The 23729-nt window shown below is 46.7% G+C and overlaps 4 protein-coding genes across 4 annotated transcripts; 2 read left to right on the top strand and 2 right to left on the bottom strand.

The window, feature by feature from the left end:
- Positions 1-2469: 2469 nt before the first annotated feature.
- Positions 2470-2754, bottom strand: N7455_005726 (uncharacterized protein; the record flags this gene model as incomplete). Its single annotated transcript, XM_065605107.1, has 1 exon — positions 2470-2754. One exon carries the CDS (start codon positions 2752-2754, stop codon positions 2470-2472), a length of 285 nt encoding a protein of 94 aa, XP_065462007.1.
- Positions 2755-5209: 2455 nt separating this feature from the next.
- Positions 5210-5905, top strand: N7455_005725 (uncharacterized protein; the record flags this gene model as incomplete). The annotated part of the gene is made up of 1 exon (XM_040959487.2): positions 5210-5905. One exon carries the CDS (start codon positions 5210-5212, stop codon positions 5903-5905), a length of 696 nt encoding a protein of 231 aa, XP_040810057.2.
- A 2527-nt stretch (positions 5906-8432) lies between these two features.
- On the top strand, positions 8433-14945 carry N7455_005724 (uncharacterized protein; the record flags this gene model as incomplete). Its single annotated transcript, XM_065605106.1, has 6 exons — positions 8433-10162; positions 10215-10674; positions 10729-11256; positions 11315-11851; positions 11926-12854; positions 12905-14945. The coding sequence occupies 6 exons, from the start codon at positions 8433-8435 to the stop codon at positions 14943-14945; spliced, it is 6225 nt and encodes a 2074-aa protein (XP_065462006.1).
- Positions 14946-15432: 487 nt separating this feature from the next.
- N7455_005723 (uncharacterized protein) lies at positions 15433-16980 on the bottom strand (the record flags this gene model as incomplete). Its single annotated transcript, XM_065605105.1, has 3 exons — positions 15433-16397; positions 16459-16678; positions 16716-16980. The coding sequence occupies 3 exons, from the start codon at positions 16978-16980 to the stop codon at positions 15536-15538; spliced, it is 1347 nt and encodes a 448-aa protein (XP_065462005.1). The 3' UTR covers positions 15433-15535.
- Positions 16981-23729: the final 6749 nt, after the last annotated feature.

Raw genomic sequence — 23729 nt, 5'->3', positions numbered from 1 at the left:
TTGGGACATTAGTAGATCGTCAACATCATGCGACCGTCCACCAATCTAGTGATTGCCCGCTGCAGCTCTCCGCGGAACAGCAAAATTCAGACGCACCTCCCTCTCCACTCCTTGCTGACGGCGGTTTGCGGAGGCTGCGCGGCGCTTCCTGGGGTTGCTGCGGGAGTCCTCCTCACCGAAAAGCCAAATACAGAACTAGTTATCACGCGGGCCATGCTCCGTCTTTTTTTTTAATATTCCCGAGGTCCCTGTGGTGTGACGTGTGATGTAGAGCTACTTCTCGCACATGTTTACATCGAGGAGTTGACCTCCACTTGGGCAGACAACTTGCGATTAATACTTGGTACTTCCGTACACACGACCATTAAGTCACACGCAAGGACCCCTCAGGACCCAGTGGATTTCTCTTGCAGATCCAGAAGCTTAATTCCTTCTAGAGCTCTCTAGTCTCCGGGGATGAATGTAAACTAAATTCCTGGTTCCCGTTGTCTGCATATGCATTCTTATCTCGGAGATCCGGCTTGATCTTGCTGGTTCGACAACGTGCTTGCAGGAGAATTGCAAACGTGGAGACCGTTTCCATTTGGCTCGTCAAGTAGGTCCTCTAGCTTGCGAGGAGTGATTCGGCGTCCCCTTTAATATTTTTACTTAGTACGCTATCATAGACAATGCTTGGGCTTCCTAATATAAGTACATTAGACGTGATTTTGCCTGTGGACTTGCCATGGCGTGCTATTTGACGAATGAGAAGCTGTGTATATCACTAACTCGTTGTTCTTACTTATACAGAAGATCTGTGCGTTCTGATATACATCGAACTAGTGTAGTCTGTACAAGGTAAAGTATTCTCCACTCTGATCGGGTTCCATCTGGTCAATGCATATACCCCTTAAGCATGGTCCACTCGCCTTGTATTTGTTGTTCAAGCGGAACAATAACCATAAAATCTATTCACTATAGAGAAGCTCAATCATACATATGTAGGTTTACTAACAGATTAGCTAGGCATATATATACTCACGGTGTTACTCAAGCAGCCTAATACCAGATTCAACCTCAACAATGATCTCTATGTTGTACACAGATACAGATAACTATCAGTATCTCAACCAAGCCACATGGAAACAATAATGAGCATCAATTCCACACTAGCCCCAGCACTAATTTCACTCCTACACACCAGCCCGGATGTCCAAGCACAAATCATCACCAGTACGGAGTACGGAGTACTGTTACAATATTATCCAGCGCTATACTGTATGTACCACTTACCCCATAGAAAATATATCAAACCTTCAAAGGTACATACCTACGTTATAATATCTGTCAACGAAGGTACATATCCACCAAGCCACCCGGAAGTGGATGGTGGATATCCATTTCCCCGGACAACCAGATCAAAGGAAAACGGCGTTCTCCGCAACAACCGATCCCGCACATCAAAATGATAATAGCAAACCTCCCATTCGTCCAGTATTTCCCTATCGATGACACCGTGCGTCCATGACACACGGGTTTACATAAGAGCGTCGCCTGGCCCCCGGGGGCGCTGCGTTCCTGCCGACCGGGTGGGCTAGTGATCGCCAATGTCGCGCTATTCGCGGGGTACGGAATAAAGAATTGTACGACATATTATATAGAGGGTAGAAAAGGGAATGGAGATGGATCAAATAATGCGATGATCTTCGCGCTGTTCGCTATTGTTTTTCTTTTTATTTGTGTAGAGATCGGGGCTATCATATTTAACTGCTTCGCGTTGTATGGTGACACGTGTCGGATGTTAAGGTGTGAGTTGATAGATCGTGTTTGACACCGCTCAGATATATAAACGCGAGCGATCTGGTGAAGAGGATGTAGGACTCACCGCTTTTCCATTCTTGACGGGGGATGTTGATGTGCTATGCCTGTGTCTATATATGTTCTTCGTTACGACATGTGTGAGTGATGTGATGATTGGGCGTAGCGAGTTGCGACGCCGATTAGGAAATACTGGGATAAGTGTTCGCAACACTGCGACTCGTCGATGTTGGAAGATTTATTGATCACAAAAAGGATTCGGCGCTTTTAACATAACTTGAATATGGCGGTCGACGAAAACCTATGTTTGTGTTCTGCGTACTCCGTACCTAGGTATCGCTAATACTATTGGTAGTTGAGGATCAATAGGACCGAGAATACAAAGCTATACAGCGTACTCGTACGCTGTTGGCAATGAAGCCCGGTCGCCAACTCGCTACAGAGCTTTATCCCGTTACCTGTCAGCCACCAGCTGCATTGCATAGCACTTGATCATATAACCATGCTGTCTTGGAACAACACAGTATCCACAGCGACCGACTTGTTTCAAGTGCTTGTACCAATGACATAGGGTATAATCATCGGGCAGCAGCTTGAAATTCCCCTTAATTTATGTACCCGCTCCGCAACATTTCCAGGGGTATCCGCAAACTTGATCGTGGATACTGCGTACTAGTGGTCGGGTTCGAGGTGTGTCGAGTTCGGACAGACTGCATCCTCCAGCAAGCGTCGGCTCACATGCTCACATGGTATCAAACGAGATGCATCATAAATGGTCGGGATGTTGGTTCTGCTCCGATGAAAGAGAAGCAATGGGGTATCATCAATCGGCAGACCGAAGTGCCAGCCGCGCTTTCCGTTGGTTGGGGTCTTCGGTGCATATAGTAAACCATCGGAGAGATGCATATATTGTGCGGGATATGATCGAATTTGGCAAGAGCTATGCGAGGCGGTCATGATTATCGAGTTTCGAGTGGCAGCAGTTACTGGATGGTCAATTGAATTCGCTGCATCTTCAGCCCGGGGTTCATTAATGACACCCTTCTTGCATCTTGACCACTTCGTTATTCCGACTGGCTGACTCGAACTGCACCTCCTAGCTGAATATCGACACAGGTCATATATTGTAGAGCAATTGCCCGTCACCCGTCAAATGGAAGGAGCGGACCTGATTGGAGCTCCGCATGTGGCGAATTTATGTGGCGAATTCCACGGGGGTGGCGGAAAAGAGAGAATAGAATGATCGGATTGCTCGGATTCATACGGAGCACAAAAATTAGAATTGGGTCAGATATGAATGCATTAGACTCGAACCAGTTGAAACCTGCGACACCATATAATCTCAAACAAAAACTGTCAAGGGGAATGCGACGGGCATAGTCCCGCCCTTAACTTACCCCTTGGCCCGGCGCCACCAGATTTTGTGCAGCTGAAAGGGGGGGGGACCCATATTGACACCAGAAAAGGAGTAGAAAAATTAAAAAAATTAAAAACAACCAGACACCGAGATTGAATTCGTAATTGGTATTCAATATGAAGCAGAATACTCCATACGGAGTACAGAGATGGTCATTCCCCCTAAAGATCAGCTCTGTCATTTCTTATCTGGGAGTCGCGATCGGGTCAGAGCTTGAACTCCCCGCTAAAGGGGGCTCTGACTCTCACAGCTCGATGAGTGGTCCCTGCCCTTTTTGTTTAGTAGATCCTAGCTCGTGTGCTCCAGTGACGCCATCTGTGGTTACATTTGTGAGGTTGTGTCTCATTTCGACTAAAGAAAATGTGGGAGTTTTTTTTGTAAGAAGTATTAATGCATATAATGAGAATATAAGAAATCCTGAAGAATTGAAAGATGGAGACAGATAAAAACAGCCGAAGTGGGTTCCGGGTCTTATGTGCTGCACGCGATATTGAAGAACCCGGTCTGTGGGAACTTGGCAGGAAGGGGTATGTACTCCGTACATAGTACGGAGTAACGGAGCCACAGATCAACTACTCCGTATCTATGTTTGACGGAGTATACAAACCCACTATAAATATGACACTTCTAGTATGATTCCTGATTCTATTATTGCTATGGAGTACAGTGATCATGACGAGGGGTACTATAATGCAGGGCACATGGTTCAATATATTTAATACTATCCTCTAACTAGTCATTCATTTAATTGAGAGTGCTGGTACTGGAATAGGCAGATGTTCTCGTGGACTAATATTCCAATCATGACTAGACGCCTTGCAGCGAGTAGGCCAGTCCGGGCTTAGTGGTTGAACACAGACCAGGAGGTCCTAGTCTTGAAGGGGCCCCCTTTTTTTTCCCTTTCTGATCCAGTGTTGATCTGGTTATGATTCGATGAAGCTATGACATGAACCAGAAGCCCTTTTGCCAAAAGGAGATGGGTATTATTAGCATGTCATTTTGCCTCGGGCCAATAAGACGTGTAAGACGACATCCTAAGTGGTTGAGATCAGTAATGAGAGAGGAGCCGGGATTGATAATAAGTATCTAGGTACTCCGTACCGGGGAATGGAAATGTAATATAAGCGTATTAATTTATATATTAATTTATATATATAAATATAAAAATATAAAAAAAACCCAAAACCAAAACTTGCCCTAGATCGATATCCACAGTCAACCCGTGGTTAGGCAGATCTCAGAATGATTGGCCTGACCGGATAGACCCGTCGATGGATCCGATTCAGAAATACTCCGTATACACGTTGACTTCTGTCTCTTATTAGTCCTAGAAACCCCATTTCTCTTCTATGGACGTTCCAGAACAATCCTGATATCTTTTTTTCCCTCTTCACTTCCAATTTTACTTCGATTTCCCTCTTCTCTTTCTCTTTCTCTTTCTCTTTCTCTTTCTTCTTCTCTTTTCCTCTTTGGGGAATTGGAACACACATGTATGTCTACGGTTCTTTTGCTTCATACATAATATTCCCAATGGGTATTCCTTGTTGAACATACCCCCAATCTCTCGCCTGAACACCCTAGATGGTTCCCTAACAAATGTCCATCAACAAGCCCCAATCTCGCGGCGGACTCGGGACCATCAGGGACCTGTTCCGTTCTGCACCGCCCTCCCCAACTTCCCCTTCACGACGCCGAGTATCTCTCTTAGTCCGTCGAGGTAGGGATATTTTTTTCAAGTAACAATCCCTTCCCAGTCTGTCTTTCATCCCAACTACCCCTCCAGTTCACTCAATTTGGGGCCGCAATTCGACCCCACTGGATTCCCAGAACTCGGGAAAAAAAGGCGCAGCCCCGAACAGACCAGCAAACAAAGAGAGAAAGAACACGAACTAAGAAAAGCATCGGGAAAAAATTAGACAAGTAGATCCTCCAGGACTACAAACTTCAACATCAACCTCAACATCCTATTCGCCCTCACCTTCACCACACACATCCATGAACTCCCATCCACAATTCGACCCGGCCACCATGATCGGTCTAACTGGTGCCTCACCAGGAAGATCAGACGACAACTTCGATATATTTGAATGGTACCCCCACTATCAAAGCTGTCAACGTTACTTTCTAGATCATGCCCAACACAGCGTCCCCGTTCAGGCCCTCTCCACATTCTTAAACATCCGACTCCCCTTCCAGCGCCAACCGAACCCAATCTTCAACTCAACCTCACCATCCTCTTCCTCTACCGACCACATCCCACCCGGCACACAACCCCCCGGCACACAACCCCCCGGCACACAACCCCCAGGCCCACCCTCCATCTCATTGATCCCCTACATCCGCCGCCTAGTCGCAACAGGAATGGACTTCCCAGGCGTGTTGCACGGTTTCTTCGGCGACGACTGGGATAGCGGTGTGGGACCCATGCACGAGCAAGAGCGCCGCAACTACCTCTTCGCGGCAAAGAGCGGCGGCTGGGCCTCCGTGAAAAAGGACTATGACATTCCGCCGTTGGAGACCATTCCATTTCTCCGTCCTTTGCAGGGGACCCTCGACGCCGAGATCGAGGCTGCCGAGCGCAGCTGGAGTGAATGGCTCGCTATGGAAGATTGGATGGTTGGTCCCCGGGCACCGGATATCATGCATGACTCGTCTTCGCAGAATTCACGGCCGCGTAGTTCGTGCGGCTGAAAAGGTTCATAGAGGACTGTTCTTCTTTCGACTCTGAGTCTCTGTCTTTTCACATCTGGTCGGCGGCGTAGCGTCTGTCGGAGCCCTGTTTTTGGGTTTGGGTTTTCACATCTAGCGATCTTATTTCTTTTCTTTTCTTGGTTCTTTGTCCAGCGGCTTCTTTCTTTTGGTCAGCATTAATACGGCGAGCGATCCTATACATTGGGTATGGGCGACTTTTGCTACAAGTTTCACATTATCAGGGGTTTTTATTTGTTCTGTCCAGGTTTTATTAGATCGGATGGATAGATGGATATATGCATATTGCATCTATATACACTCTCAATCCATATACAAATCGCGAGTCAATTCCCTCTCTCTAACCGGGACCAACGGAAATCAGCCGAGGCTAGGGGGTAATCTCGGAGCTAACGTACAAAAACAGCAAATGAACCAATATTGCGCCTTCGAGATGGGAAAAAAAAGCCGGAAAATAATTGAAAATAAAACCCATCCCCTAAAGCCGATCACTAAAGCCGATCGCACTTGCCCGGTTTAGTAGAATAGAGAAATACGAAGGATATATTTCAAGAAAACTGCTCACTATTTCGGTTTAGTACAATTCATTGAATCTTGGTCCAGAGGGGCAAAAAATGAAGTCCCCATCGGTAATTGTACCAACAAATAAACAGAATCGTCTTTCAAAAAAGGCGATGAACCACTTGGTCGCAACCCCACTGGTTTGCGCTTGTTCCGCTGTGGACTCCGCCAGATCCAATCCGAGGGGCTACCGCTGCTAGCTGCCCCTTGGACGCTGTGATGGCTGTGCGTTTTGGGGGGGGGGGGCGACTTTTTTTTTGATCTGAATATTATGGAAGAATTGGGTATGAATCCCGCGTCCACTTTATTTTACAGATACAATATGTTGTATGGGTACCTAGGTATCTATTTTGAGTTTTGGTCAAGAATAGCCCCTAGCCTAATTTTAATGACCTGATTTAGTTGACTGCCGAAGTTGATAGACATTACGGAGTAGGGACGATCGTTATATGTAAAATGTGTCAATACCGGAGAACCCATTTGCAAATCCGTTACCTTTAAACGAATACGGACATTTTAGAGAAAAACTAAGGTTTGCCCTGAAAAAGATCGGTATATTGCATAATGTACGGAGTATGGAGTATGGAGTACAATGCGCGAAGATTGACATTCAACACACTTAATTTAGCCTATGAGATGAATCGGTGCAAGGAATCTCTTGTGGCGTAGCTGAGACCGGGGACGCTAGCTAGTCCTTCCAGGCCCCTTATCAATCCCTTTAGCCTTCTTATAGGCTTTTTAGTTGGGTTTTAGTTCGACGCTTTCTCCGCTAGATTTGCCACCTGCGGAGTCCCCCTAGTCTTTGGTGGCCCCTGACTGGTGGCTATCACGAAAATTCTCCGAGATCACCACTTTTTGAGTGTTGCGATCGGAGGCTCTGGCTATTGCATATGTTTCATTTGAGGTGCCTGAAACACGGGTTGAACCAGTCAAGCGTTTACCCAAACATACAATGGTCAGCAACTGAGAGACCCCTATATTGTATGTAGTCCTTGGTTTCAAAAAGATGTTGGCATTCAGTTCTTGCTAAGTATCCACATTCTAGTTGGTGAAGGTCAGTTGCACGTGCTCCCTCAGTGCAAGCATTACAAGTTCATAATAACCCAGTAGGCTAAGTGCGGGTTCGTATTTTCGTCTAGTTGGGAAATCAACTTGCGCGAGGTCGGGATAAATGAGTTCTACTACTACTACTGTACTGTGCTTTCCCTACTGTCTTTTCTTACAGTCGATCGATGGCAACTGGCCCCCGAAGCGTGGAGGTTTAAGTACCTCCACACTATTTCCCCCAACAGACTCAACAGCGAAGAGGAATGTAAATAAGCTCAAAACAACACACCGAAATCTGAATAGAGTTATAGAGCTCGACGTGGCAAGTTTACAGAGTTCCGCATGTCTGAAAGTCGCTACCGCTAAAGCCATCGCGCGAAGTCGCTATTGAGAAAGATCGCCTACATGCATGTGACAGTACCAACATCAAAGTGTGTGTCGCCAAAGATGGCAGCAAGTGCCCGCCAGTCGAAACAGTGAGGTAGGGGGGATAGGCGGTGAGAAGGTGTCGTGCACATCGGCTGCCATGAAGAGCCTCTTCGACTGGTGCCCGAACCATCCAACCTGGGCGCTTAGCCGTTTTTTCTGTTGTAATCGACAGGATACGGCTTCTCGTCATCAGGAACTAGTTTTTGGTACCCCTTTCTAGAAGCCGTCAAAATACATTAATGCCTGGGGGTGGGCCGGGCGCCAACCTTAGTGATTGGTCCCCGGTCAGGCATCATGGCCCTACGTGCGCTGTGACCTGCACTTTTCCCTTTTCACCTGTACACCGACTGTTATCACCTCAATACTTCGATAGCCATCGACTGGCGAACGAGTCTTTGGAACATCACAGTATTAGTTCGAGGGAGTGATTCTCGAGATAGTAGTAGAGAAACTTCTCCCCGCATTGCTCACGATGTCGGGCAGCGAGACTGATGTCAGTATCATCGATCGAGATGACGTGAGCAACTACAATCCTGAAAATATCCTCCCAGTATCGATAGAGGAGATCAAGATAATTCGAGAGTGGCTGGAGCCAACTTCGTACGCCATTGCCGCCGGCGAATTCCGCAAGCATCTCGCATCCCACTCGCCGGGGACCGGACAATGGCTTACCTCTACCGATGGATATCGGCGATGGCTTCAAGAGAATGAATGTGGCCTGCTCTGGATCAAAGGCATCCCTGGGTCTGGAAAATCCGTCCACACTGCCAAATTGATTGATGACCTCGGCAAGGCGAACCCTGGCTGTCCAGTGCTGTTCTTCTTTTTCCGACAGATTATCGCAGCCAACCATAACCCGCAGGGCCTACTTCGGGATTGGATGGATCAGGTTTTGAAGTATAGCCCGCCACTACAACACAAGCTTTTGACGTATATCGAGAATGAAATATCGTTAAGCTCATTGTCGACTGGCGATCTGTTAAAGGATCTGCAGATGGCGTTCCGTGCTCTGCCCGATAAAGTCTTCTGCATCGCCGATGCTCTCGACGAGATGGATACTGGAAACGATACCTTCATTCAGGCCCTCGGGTCGCTTAGCCAGTGGAGGCCCACGAAGGTTAAGGTCCTGGTCACGAGTCGACCTATTCCCAGACTCGAGATTCCCATGCACCAGACGCCAGCTCTCCATATCCGACTGGAGGAGCGACTCGTGGATGTCGACATCTCAACCTATGTGCATACCTTGCTGTCGGAATCAAAGATTCCTCAGAGCGAGTGGAGTGTAATCGTGAATGCCGTACCTGGCCGAGCAAACGGTATCTTTCTCTACGCAAAATTGGCCATGGAGGCCTTTCTTGAGACAGGCGTCGACATTAGGGCCGTTTTAGCAAATCTTCCCGCAGATCTCAATGTTCTTTACACCGATCTGTTGCGAGAACATGCTAAACGATCCGGCATATCACCGAGCGTCCAGCACCTCCTTCTCCAGTCTGTTACGCATGCAACAAGGCCGCTACGACTACTCGAACTCGCCGAGATGTGCAGGGTTACCGAAGACTCTAGTCTAGGCCAGGATCTAAGGGCTATAAAGGACCTTATTAGGACTGCGTGTGGACCGCTTCTGGAGATACTACCAGACGAGACGGTGTCCGTCGTTCACCATTCCTTCACCGAGTACCTTAATGGTGCTACACGATCTGAGGACGATAATGGCTATCTAGTGCTGCTACCTGGGCTATCCCATGCCAAGCTTGCTCTATCGTGCCTGCGGTATTTGTTGATGACTCAATGTCTTGATGAAGTCGAGATTACGATTGATGACAGCGACGAGACAGAGGGCTTTGGTGATGAGCCATACGATCATACGAAGTCTAAACGGATTCCGCACCATATATGCGAGCTACGCATGAAGTTTCCGTTCTTTGAGTATGCTACTAGCAACTGGCACGTTCATATCCGAAACTCAGAGGCGGTGTGCCATCCGCAAGATGAGATCAACGAGGTTCTTGAGCAGTTCCTCAGTATTGATAGGTCCGTTAAGGCATGGCTCGAGGTGACCTGGCCTGGATATGCATCGAATGCACGAAAGTTTTCGGTCCTACACCTCACAGGGAGGTATGGCCTTGTAGCATATACGAGGAAGCTCGTTACGGACTGGTCTGACGACATGGACACATGCGACATTACGGGCAAAACACCACTGTGAGTTGCCAAACCTAACCGAGGCAAAGGACGATTTAACCTGGCCTAATAGATGGTGGGCTGCTTCTCATGGCCATGCTGCTACAGTGGGCGAACTAATAGCCGCGGGCGCCGACCCAGATCACCAGGATGGATTGAGTGGACGGAAGCCACTGCACGAGGCTGCTAGAAAAAATCATCACAAAGTTGTGAAGGTTCTGTTGGAGGCTGGCGTTGACCCTTTGACATCGGTAGGTCTCACCAACCATGCGAAGGCCGGGGGCTACGCAAACCACGGCAGCGGTGAACCAGCCCTCGAACACGCATGTGAACACGGGCATGTAGAGGTGCTTGACGTATTCTTACCACATCTTGACCTCGAAGCGATGCACAGGTGCCTTGCTTGGGCTGCGCGGACCGGGCAGGCCCGAGTCGTCAAGCAAATGTTGTCACAGCCAGGCGTGGAGGTTGACACCATGGCCCGCGGCAGCACTGCTCTGTTCAAGGCCTGCTTAAGTAGGGATTTGAATACTGTGGAGGCATTGCTCGGAGCTAGCGCCGACCCAGAGATATTGAATGAACTTTAGGCGGAGCTGTTCGGATCGGCCACTACTTCCAAGAAGCCCAATGGCTCCCATGCCCAGTTCACTTGTCTCCATGCTCTCTACGGCCTGCCTGGTCTCTCGCACTGCTATGATGGTTGGGACGAGGGCGACTGCTACGAGATAGCCACGCTTCTCATTAATGCTGGCGCTGATGTTCACCGCCAGACTGACGATGGAACAACCGGGCTGCATCACATCGTCGAGGTGTCTTACTATTTGGCCCGGCTTCTCATGGAGGCTGGGGCTTCGGCTGACGCGGTGGACTCCCAAGGTCGGACACCGCTCTATTACTCACGAGTCCCGGCTTGCGTCCCTCTTCTGGTGGAACAGGGCGGCGCCGACGTCAACGTGAAGGACGTTTACGGAGACACACCCCTTCTCGTGGCCCTAGCAGAGCATTATAACGAAGTCAAAGTACAACTACTCTTAGAGTGTGGGGCAGACGCCAGCGTCCTCAACTCGGTCGGTGACAGCACCCTTCATGTCGCACTGGAAAAATACGCGACACCGGTAAGCTAGGTCGCCAGGCTGACGTTGCGATAACCGCTCAAAAGCTAACAAGCAGCAGAAGATAGTTAATGCTCTCCTTGAAAGCGGTGTTGAGCCAGATGAACGCAATCGCCAAGGCCAAACCGCCTTGATGTGTTCGTTCAAGTCCCAGGATGCCGAAGGAATTTGGGCCCTATTGCTGGCAGCGGGTGCAGACATCAATGCGCGGGATCACGCGGGGCACAGCATCTTCTGGCATCGGATCTCACAGATGCCGAAGCTGAAAGATGACGACGATAGCCAGACTCGCGACGATGTTCTGTTCCTTCTTGATCACGGGGCCTCTCCACGCTTGCGAGACTTTAGGGGAAGGACTTGTCTGCATGAGGCTATCAAAACGCAACTAATCGGCTCCGAAGATCGAAGGGACACTCCCCGTTTCGACTTCCTGCTAGCAATCGGTCTTGACCATACTATAGTTGATTACGATGGGAACTCACTACTCCATGAACTTGCAGCCAGAGAGGAATCGAAAGAGGCATATGGTCGTAAGTGGGTAAATCCGCTCTGGGAGCATCTTGTCTGCATTCTTGGCCTCGATATCAACCAGCAGAACGTAGGTTATTGTGTTCCGTGAAGCTGCTTATGTATTAAAAGAGAACCGTTGCTGACCAAATGATGAATATATAGCACCTTGGCCGCACGCCACTTCACGTTCTCTGCGACGCATACCCCGACGATGCTAAACGATACGACGATGATCCTATACCAATTGACTTCATCATCGCACAAATGAAGAACGTCGATACTCCGGACCATGCCGGCGTAACAGCTTTGCACGTTGCGTCGACTCGAACGGAATATTGTACTCAGAAACTCTTGAAGGCCGGCGCCGATCCTCGAGCCCTTACCCACGAGGGTCTTACCCCACTGCATCTGGCTGCTCGCGCACAAGAGAGCAATATTGTCGGCATGCTCGTGCATTCGCTGCGCAAATTGTCACGCCGGAAGCCACGCGCAAATTCGGATGGGCTTCTCCCGAAAGAGGATGGCGACAAATTTCGTATTGACGGCATCGATGCGAAAGATGTAAGTGGAGTTAGTCCGCTCTATTACGCTGTACGAAGCGGTAGACCCGAGACTGTGATGATCCTTTTCGAAGCAGGGGCGAATGCGAACGCAGGCGTCAATTTGTTCAAAGCCTGCAGCGAGTTTGAAGAAGAGAACGCGTTTCGCAAGGCGACATGCCACGTCAATCTTGATCCGCTGACTCAAAGGGAGATCAGGGCAGATGTCTCTAGCGATACTGCTAGGCTTGAGGAGATTGTAACATTGCTAGTTGAGTTTGGTGCTGACACTTCCGGGCTCGGACCGACGAGACAGCCCTATGCTCGCGGGATTATAGGGGACTGTATATGGCATGGCAAGGCATACACAGCCAGTTGCATTGTTGATCAAATTCCCCGTTCGCTCTGGGTCGAGCCAGGCAAGTCATCCCCTTACTCCACTGTCCTTCCAGTCAGCGCTCCTGCATATGATCCTACACTAGCCTCATCAGAACGCTTTCCACGGGTTGAGACCGGCGAACCGAACGCTTACAATTTCATTCTTTTTCGGCGGTAAGAAATTACTTCTATATTTGCTTCTACTACGATTTAACACAGTACAGTCAAAGACAGTATCGACTGGTGAAGGAGCTTGCCAAGCGCGGCACGAGGTTTCTCCCGGATCCTCGTGACAAGTACCATTTCAGCCACTTTGCGGTACTAGTCCAGCACGGTTTCGCCCAGTTAGTCAGGGAGATCGGTATGATTGAGGCGAAACGCGCGCTCGGTCATGGCGATTGGCACGCTTTTGGAGATAGCTCTAAATCAGGGCTATGGTGCGCCAACCGACCGGCGAGCGAAACGCAAGCAGAGGGACGAGTTGTGCATTCCTTTGAGTCAGATGTGAAGAGCATCCCGAAACCATTCCTCATCGAAGCCGTGCAGCGCGACCTTCCCAATCATAAGGTCGTTGTATCGCTCGTTGAGGAATTTCACGTCGATGTAAATGAGAGGACTTGGGGTACAGATTACATTGAGGATAATCGCGTACTAGCATATAGTGACTCAGCTCTTCATTACGTTGCGCAAGGCTTGCGCTGGTGGCATGTTCACCATGCCTTGGGTTATCTCCTGAAGGTGCCGGGGATCGACATAAATCTCCGCATCAAGGGTGGCCTCACACCTCTACACATGGCAATCAGTGGCGGGACAGTCCTCAAGCCTAGACCTCATTCTTACGATGCAGTGAAACGTCTTCTCAAGTCTGGAGCCGACATTCACGCCATAACCAAGAGGGGCAAAAGCTGCCTCAGCATGGCCAGCAATGATGTCCTGATGGTCCGACTGCTGATGAAGCACGGAGCCATAGTTATGCCTGATGACATCGCATCGGCAGTCGAAGCTGGTCAGGTCGATACACTTCGTGAGCTTTTGCACGTAAGAGATGATGGAGCATATCCCGACGTAGATCTAGATCCAGCGTTGCGCGCAGCGGGCATGTTGTTCATCAAACCGCACCCAGACGATGGTTTCTGGAGGCCAACAGTTGAAAATGCCATTGTTACTGAGATCATTAAGATCCTCATCGACCACGGAGCGAACCCCCTTTCTAACTACCTCTTTTTGGAAGAGAGCACCAGGCCAAGTTCAAGTCCGGCATCCATCATTTTCAAAAAGGGAGCATCGCCCTTAGACGTGACTGTTGATCACCGTGAAGCGACCTTGTTGCACGAGCTGATTCTAGCTGTCGGGGGCGTTCATATGCAACTGTTCCTAGTTCCCGGGCTTGATGTCAACTACAGGAATCCACAGGGACTCACTATTCTACATGCTGCATGCTTGAGAGCAGACTTCATCGACAAGCCCAGTGATCCCAACAACTCCACTGATGATGAACTACAAGGCGAAAGTGTTTTCCAGCGCTTGGTAGGACTTGGCGCCGATCTCACTGCACAAGATGCCCTTGGCCGAACGATCTTGACATGCCTACTTAGCCACAAGTGGACTATCTCACCAGAGTGGAGGGCCACTTTGAAGGCTATGATCAACCTGGCGCCCGAGCTGGTACATCTTGCCGACTTTCAAGGCGATACTGCGTTGATGTATGCCGTACGTCGGGCCGTTGATTCAGCGGCTGAAACGGACCCGGTGCAAAGTCTGCTATCAGCGGGTGCGTCCCCGCTAGTGACGAACAAGCACGGCGAAGGTGTGCTGCACATTCTGGCAAATGATCTCGGCACGGCAGGGCTTCGTCAATTACTTCGAGATCTCGTCAGTGGCGGGGCCGACATCAACGGACGCAACATGCTAGGCGAGACGCCGCTGTTCAAGTTCGCTCACCGGTACCCGCAAGGCTCCGGCGATCTATACGACCGGGACTGTGTGAAGCGTCAACTCCGGGGTGATAAATATGAGGTGCCGCGAGAGCAGGGGAGCATAGCACTGCTACAGGAGCTGGGCGCCAACTTCCTCGTCACGGACAATGAGGGTAGAGGGCTACTGCATGTCGCCGCGGCCGGCGATGTCGTACGCTTCCAGGAACTCATGGATGTGGGCTTAGATCCGATGATGGAGAACAACGCGCAGCAGACGGCGATCGATGTGGCAGCGGCTTCCTCGAACGATGCGGTCCTGGAGATCTTTGAGAAAAAGGCCAGAAAGTAGGCCGGCATGGTTTGCACGGCGAATATCTTTAATATTAACTTTACTAAAGTACCTTAGCTTTAAAAGTCGATCGAGGATCTTAGAAATAAAGGGTAATAGATAGTTAGTGATTCTTTACTAAGATATAATTAAATCTCTAATAATTTATACCACAGCATAATCCCCTATCTTCAGAATAAAGAGAAATAGTATTCTAGTACGCCTTTTTAATAGATAGATCTATTTCTTTGAGTTTTATTTTTAATAATAAATCAAGATTCTAGCCCTGCAATTTACCTCCATGGATTTTCAAAGTGCGAAGCTTTTTGATCAAGCCAATTGACTACGCAGCCATTCCGGGAAATACACAATTCTAAGAAAGCGCTCTCCCGTATATGCCGCCATCTGGGCTAGGAACCCTTTGCAATCCAAAAATGTCTAGTACTCATCCTACGCTTCTGATTTGACGACTTTCAGGAAGGACTACATCGTAGTGCATGGTGGAGATGTGAGATTGGATTGAATTGTTAAAGAAGCTAAGCTACAGAAGACTAAGAAATCCGACAATATTCAAGGACCATTTCGAATAAATCGACATGATCCAACTAGGACTAAAAATGAGGTACATATCTCGACCATGAAACCGTCTGAAAAGCACTCTCCGGCAAGCTTCTCAATCCAATCAAGTCTTCCGTCAAGATGAACCCTCGACTCACGCAATACATACCACACAGAAAGGAAACTGGAATCAAAGCCCGAAGAGGAATCTCTAACTGAGGATCCTGTTCAGGATCAATATTCCTAAGCTTTGAAGCAAGACGGCCGATCCATCTTTTGGGTTCTGGTTTGTGATTCAACGTAGCTTGTGCCCTTTCTTGTCTCAGCTCTGCTCGGAAGATAGTTTTCTGAAAGTATGCGCAAAGGGGTGCTCCAATCAACGCATAGGCTAGGGTATTCACACTAGCAATACGCCAAAGTAATTTCTCCGCTGCGGTGGGGAAATGAGAATTCCACGCAATGAGATACAGAGCGCTAAAAAAAACAATTGTCGGGGCGGCGATTATCTCACCCCGGGTATCCGTATTCAGGAAATTATGACTCGGAATGCGATCATATGGTCGTCGCCTAGGCCGAGTTGCCAGCGGTATATGCATGTAGTGAAGAATCTGCATGTAATATCTCCAAAATCTAGCAAGAAACCCCTGATCCCGCGAGAGGTACTCAAATGGTGTTTCATACCACTTCGATCCGGGGACTTGATGATGGTTTCGAATTGTAGTCACAGAAGTATTGAGCTGCAAAGTGATCGGCGTGTTGACATCCATGGGTTTATGATACCAGCAGTATGATGTTATTAGGAAGGCTAAAATGAAGGAAAGAGTAGTGACCTCAAGAGTTGTAACAAAAATACCCTGGGCAAAACGAAATATGCAGTTCAAGGTAAACCAGAGGGCTTGCACTATTGTGAACAATCTGCATAGGTAAGAATAATATATCGAAAGGAAGATAAGAGGTCAAGTAATTTTGAACTTACCTAGCTAGTCCACCTGATTTGTTCCTATCTTCGATTTCCTCTTCCTTCAGATTAGGATATTTGAGATATTTATCCTTAACCAGGATATATAGCTGCTTCGCATCCAAAGGGAATGAAGGCAAATCGTTTTCTAGGGGCTTGATAAAAAAGCCTCCCATGTCGGCGAAGAAGGCATGCTTGATGGTCCATTCCGTATATCCAGCCTCATGGAAATCCTGCTCTGTTAGCTTCAACATCACCTAGAAGTAACTGAGTACCGACTTTAACAGAACAACGTGCGGAGGACCATTGGCCCACAGATAGCATCAATATGAATTCAGATCCGAGTAGCGTAATACAAGCAAGATCGAATTTGTATCTCCATCTCCTGAATTCGCCGTCGGATTTAGCAGGCAAATTTGGGGCCACGGATGTCCAGCAACAGAGAATGATTGTGACAACGCAAGTGAATAAAATACCCCACGTTCCTCGACCGTCAGGTTCGCTAACCCAGCCACGTGGGGTAGGGATGGTATCGTTCATAGTTGATACAAATCTAATGATCAGTATCATCAAGGGGGAACATGGACTTAATATAGCCATTAAACCTATAACCTAATGCAATTTCAAGCTCGTAGTTAATGAAAAGAATCCTAAAATAGCATTTTGACACTACTGCTTCGCCCCCCAAAATTGAGAAGCATGGAAGCCTAAGACATGCATAGTACAGCACCCTGAAACGACTAGTTTGTAAATCTGATTCGAGCGTCTTAGCCCCACAGTCACTTTCATCGGGATTGATACAGTAGTTATTGAAAACGCAGGGCGCTTGGGGGTATACGATAGATAACGTCACCTATAATCACATATAATAAAAACCGGACCAATACAGAACGCTATACTCTGTACTTCGTAGTTGAATGGGAAGGGGATACTCGGCCCAACGCACGGCCCAATTCCCACCCGGGAATTGGACCGCACGGGTTGAATGCAAAACCTCGCCTACCCACCATTTTTACCCTCAATTTACTACCATTAAACATGCCTTTTTCAGCCCCAAAGTTGGAGGATCGAATCTCTAGTGCTTTATAAGCCTACTATAAAAGTGATACGCCTATAATCTCTATATTGGGGCGGGAATTTGACATTCCGTACTATATATCGAGGGGTAGAATCAACGGTCGCAAATCTAAAACTAGCTATACTAGCGCTAACAAAGCATTAGGGACTAAGTAACGTATTTCACCCCATAGCTGGACACCCACCCAAAACGTGTCAATTAATTTAACCCCTTTCTTCTTCCACCACCCACTATGCCACCAATACGCTCCCGGAGCTCTAAAAATTCAATAGAGTAAGAGGGTAGGATCTTACTAGCTGTCCAGGCTGTTAAGAATCGAGAAATCTCTTCAATTCGTAAAACCGCGCGCCGGTTTAATATACCGAATTCAACTCTCGCTATACGCCTCCGTGGCATACGAAACCACGCGATTTCTCGCGTCAACCTACAGAAATTGACCTAGATTGAAGAGGAATCACTTAAAAAATAGATTCTCTCTATAGATCTACGTAGAGCAGTCCCCCGCCCCTCTATAGTACGAGAAATGGCGGACCTTCTTCTTCGAAAGCGTGGAACCACCCCGCTTCTTTTAGTCGGCTAAAATTGGGTTATAAAATTTGTTAAACGACGTCCTCTCCTCTCCTCCCGATTCTCGAAACGGTATAACTACGAGCGTACAAAATATAAAGACCCGAAAATCATTACGGAGTAGTTTGATCTAGTTTAAAAGACAACCCTTTAATTTAGAATCGATCCTAACTAGACTGCGACATCGCCCATGGACGGGCGGGTGGGCATTGCCCACGGGCCTTATGTAAGCGGGAAATGGGCCCTATGGATAGGCCCATGGACGGGCCCTACCCTTAGGGCCCACGGGCCGTGGGCGTCGTGGGCGCCCGTGGGCCTTTTTAGTAAGCAAAATTAGCGTAACACGTGATTTTTATGGACAGATTTCAAAATATTTCAACTAAATTTGTATTTTTTACGTATTTACAATCATAATTCCGGATTTTTAATAAGATATATATAAATAAATATACTATAATTTACTATATATCTAATTTTTATATATATTTAAGACAACTTTATATAGAGGTGGGCGTTATGGGCATGCCCACGATGGGCATGCCCGTGGGCGGTGGGCGTTATGGACGGGCACTGGAAAATCCAAATAGCCCACCGCCCACCGTGGACGGGCGATGGGCACCTCCTAGGTGCCCATGGACGGGCGATGTCGCAGTCTAATCCTAACGCTCAGATATAGTGGTCTTTTTGGCCTAGTTTGTAACTTGCCAGTCCAGGGGCAGGTTGTAACATATACGAATGCTTCTAGCTAGGCCCTTCCTCCGTATATAATTTTTAAAGGTAAAGTCTTTATTAAATTGTAGTTTAACGGCCTCCCGGAGGATTAGCGTTTCGAAGTTAGTTCTGCTAGACATCTAATAAAATTAGGCTTCGTTAGCTTAAGAAGCTCTTTATTCCTAGTACTTCTTTACGTACGAAGGAGGGGTATCGGCATTAGGCCTCGCCCTTACCCGTGGGTAGACGGGTTTTACCCGACCCATACCCATTTCTTGGCGGGTTTTGGGTTCAAAGTTCGGACCCAGGGTCGGGTACGGGTTTTGATATTAGACCCGTACCCAACCCGCGGGTTACCCACGGGTTGATAAACAATGCAAACATAGATAATCTTGTGATATACATAAATTGTGCATTTCTGTGCTGTATTTATATGTATTTGGCTTACAAGCGGTATACTTTTGAAGGAACTAGATTGAGTATGAACAGCTTCAATTGTATAACTAACTAATAAACTATAAACTGATCATCATGATGCCGTGGGCGCTTTCTAGATCTTCCAGAGACACGCTGTTGAGTCTCGGGTAGAGGAACCTCTTCCTCGTTGTCATCATTATATCCTTCAATATCCGGTTCAGATGTAACAATTTTTCTCCTCTTTCCAAGAACACGTTCTGAGAGACCTTGCGTTGCTGATTCAGCTTGAACAAAGAGTACAACCTCTTACGTACCATCGCTGTTATCCTCCTCATTATCACTAATCGGCTCCACGGTATCTTCAAGTTGTTGGTTATCTTTCTCTTCATTCTCCACTTCTGTTTCCCCCTCAGAAAGATACTCTTTCCGAAAAGCAATTGTATCTTCCTCGATCTGAAATTCTGTTGTACAACGATACAACATAAGCTCCTAAATTGTTGTAGCACTCAGTGAACCTCGTCGATAGTGACAAACATCCCGAGCAGTATTAAATAGCCGCTCAACACCCGCGCCAGTAGCAGGGATCGAGAGAACATCACGCGCGAGCTTTGCAAGTGTGGGGAATGTAGCCTGGTTTTCCTTCCAGAATGTGCGTATTGCTATAGCAGGAGTAGTTGCTAATGTATATTTAGTAGCGAAATTTAGTAATTTGCAGAGAGAGCATACTTACTACTATCAAGATATCTTACGAGCTCGTCCTATTGAAAAGCTAGAGGTACCGGAAGGCCAATTATATAATCAAGATCTAGGCTTAAACTAAGCGTAGAAGGCTCTTGACTGCTACCGGTCTATTCCTCCGATCGACGTTGCTTATACGGTTCAAAGTAGTCTATAAAGCTTTGCCGATATCTAGTAACTAACTCGGGGCCGCCGCCCCAGTCTTTACTCCGGAAGAACCGGAGTTTATACTGTGGAGTAAGCATTGTACTAATAGCGAAAAGATCACTATGGACATCCTCTGTCTTGCTGTAGTACTGTCTCAGCTTTTCTTCGGCCGCATAAAGAGCGGTAAGTATGAGCTTCTTCCAGGCTACGTTCTTCCTTATAAGCTGTTTAATCGACTTCTTAAGATGATTAAAAAGCTTATTGTAGATAGCAAAGATAAGATAGACAGTGACATCCTTTGTCTTTGATAGTGTAGTCGTGAACCGGAAGAATGGTTGTGTGATCAAGAGTAGATAATCAATCTAGCGCCATTGCTCTTGATCAAGCTAGAGGTAAGGATGGCCATACTTCGAACAAAACTCATCTAAGGTAGATTGCAGTCGTTTAGCACGGCGAAGCATTAAGAACGTCGAATTCTATCGCGTACGGACGTCCTGTATTGGAACAAGGGCTTTAGAGCTTGTCTGAAGACTACAGAAAGCTTTATGGCGCTGTGGACTCGCGTTAATAAAAACGGCTAAGCTTCGAAGCTAAAACCAGGTTAGAATTAGATCTTCTATAACTCTTAGAGGAGCAAACCTTATTAAGAGTGTCAATGATCTCCCGCTTCTAATGCCTAGAACGAACTGATTGCTCCTAGCAGTCAGTCCATTCGACTTAAGTAGTGTTGTTCTTTAGCTCTGCCTTCATCTGACCGAGAAGTTACTTCAAACTTAGTTGGATAACATAGGCCATACATAGAACTCGAACAATTGCTATATTATCGCTAAGGTTAAGGGACTGGACCGTTTCTTAGATACTTGCTACCAAGGTGTTGTTATTTGATGTATTATCGGTAGTGATTGTAAGCACTCGATCGGTTAAATTGTACTTCTATAGAAGCTATAATAGAACAGCACTAAAGTTAACACCAGAGTGTGTTCCACTAAGCGGCTCAAACCTAAGAAGTAGCTCACGGTAGTTCCAGTCCGTATCGATAAAATATCCAGTGACTGCCATAAATGCCTACTGGAAAGGAGATGTCCAACAGTTAAGGGCAATTGAAATCTTTCTATCTTAAGGTAAGCTTTCTAGTATACTCTGATGGCGTTCGATCACTGTGGTGCGTAGTCGGCTCCGTGCTACCTTTGCAGATAGAATATTAAGCTTCTTTAGGGCTTTTTGGGCTATAGTAATAATATCCTAGAATCCTGGGTGCTCTAAGAGCTGGAAAGGTACTCTTGATTTAGTGATAAATCGAAGAAGATATTGTTCCCATTTTTCTTGGCTGAATAGGGTCTCGGTAGAAAGGGATAGCGCCTATAGAAGTAGTTAAAATCAGCGTATTTCTTAATAAGGAACAAGTAGGCTATTATACCGCTTAGATAAATTGCCTCAAATCTTAGCTTCTTAGCTTTTTACTACAGCTTGCAGCATGTTTCTTCATCGTTAAAGTTCCATCCCTAAGCCCTAAATGGTTGAGAAGAGCTCTGCAATACTTATATATCACTTTTAGTTCCCCATTAGTAGCCTTAGACACTTAATCAAAGTGATTCCAAACATCAGAAGAGTGTCGTGAATCCCAACGCAAGCGCTTTCTTCTTCCAAAGTCTGTTTGTAGCCACTATTATACAAATTCAATTATCATTGCTTTAGAGTACACCATATATAGATTGACACGGTCGGGTCGAATAGTCTCGAGGCTAGATGGAATAGGAGGTGAAAATAATCCTAGTTGAATAGAATCGGAATCGATGACTGAGCTTGCGACGTATAGAAATGTTCGTTGGCTTACAGATAGATCAGGGGTGAGATCGTCTGATAGGAGAAGTTGAAGGTTATTTGGCAGTAGTAGGTCTAAATCATATAAAGATGATCCGTAAGCATCAGTGAATTGAGACATCTAGTAAGATACCAATAGACGAGCACTTAGGTAAGGATTGTGAGAACTTTGGAAGACTTACAAAAAAAATCCTAGTGTGTGGACATTGATTCTAGGGCCTCGCGAAACCCTACTCTTCTAGATAAAAAAGATGATAGATCAATAAAGGCCCACATAGGTAGAAAAAAGCTATACTGATTGGCTTACGGCTTATATGAATAATGGGTAACCCGTGGGTTACCCGCTAAGAACCCGTAAATCTATAGGTAACCTATGGGTGACCCGCTGGAAGCCTTGTAGCGATTAGTTGACCAAGTCTATGGTTGGGTAGAGGTCCTAAGTTAAGACGTAGCAAAGGTAAAAGAGCACTTAGTTAGATTACTTATAGATAAATGAATATATAGCGACCATTCTGAGACCAAACGATTATGTTCAGTTCTAAAAATTGTGATTTTACAATTCATATTGTCTATACAGAAAATGTTCCAACTATACTTCATATTTATATATATATTTCCGCACTCCTAAGAACCGTTTCAACTAACTTTGATTTTTACAACCACGATAATGTCATGAAGTCCTTAAAATCAAAATGCAATCTGTTACTATCATTTATTGATTTGAAAACAAGGCAATTTCTCAATATTACGTAGGAGAAAAGACATTCATGACCAAAAGTTAAAGAGGTGACCGGAACACATGTAAATAACAGTATTTTATTATGGTTAATCAGCAGTTTTATACATTTTCGCATGAACTAATTGGGAGATTTATGCTATAATGGGTTCTTGGCGGGTACCCATGGGTACCCGCCAAGAACCCACGGGTTTTACGGGTATGGGTTTTGGGTCTTGGGTATAAACCCAACCCGTGGGTACGGGTCCTGAAGTTGGACCCAAACCCGACCCAAAGCGAGGTCTAATCGGCATATAGATCTTACTTTAGAAAAGCTAGGTTAGAATAATAACCTTAATCTTCCTAAGCTAGTATTAAGAGATATAGGATAGCGATACCCCTCCTCTAGAGTTAAGCTTTATACCGAATTCGCCGGTAATAGATCTTAAAGCCTTCCAAAAATACGCTAAAAAAATATAAAAAAAAACTGACGAAATTAGAGACCGGGCCGTCGCTGCTACAAAGCGTACATTGTGGGAGATCAAGTTGGTGAACCAGCTGCGACATGACAATGCAAGTACGACTCTGGCCCCTGAGATTATACTTGTTAATGGACAATAGATATTGTCATACCCGGATTTGTTTATCTTTCCAGCAGAAGATATTTATGATTAACTGCAACGCGAAAACGAAAAATTGGACACGCAACTTACTCTTAGCATCAGCTATTTGATCACTGAACTCCCTGGGCTTGACCTGAAAAGACTTTGAAGAGTAAAGTATCTGGTCACCATCTTTGGGACTTAGTTTGGGCCTTCTGTGTAGCTTCTAGGTTACATCTTGGATGACCTACAAGCAATGCCCATTGGAATCCGCCTTGAGCTTTTGTGAGAATCTTCTCTTCGAGCTCCTCTCTTATAGCTGCCAGAGTCTCCGTGACTTCCGCGCGGAATATACTTCAGCCCGTCCGACGGCGAGGGGTATGAGTACGCGGCAGGTCATCAAAGATCGTACGTTTCTGTGGCTGATCTGGCCGACCAAAAGATCACTCGAGTGGCAAATCTGGAAGTATGAATTAATCGACTAACTAACTAA

Source organism: Penicillium solitum (genome assembly GCF_028829755.1).
Source record: "Penicillium solitum strain IBT 25940 chromosome Unknown utg000003l_segment0_segment0, whole genome shotgun sequence".
Classification (NCBI taxonomy): domain Eukaryota; kingdom Fungi; phylum Ascomycota; class Eurotiomycetes; order Eurotiales; family Aspergillaceae; genus Penicillium; species Penicillium solitum.
The sequence above is the reverse complement of the archived record's forward strand: the minus strand, read 5'-3'. Positions and strand labels throughout refer to the sequence as shown.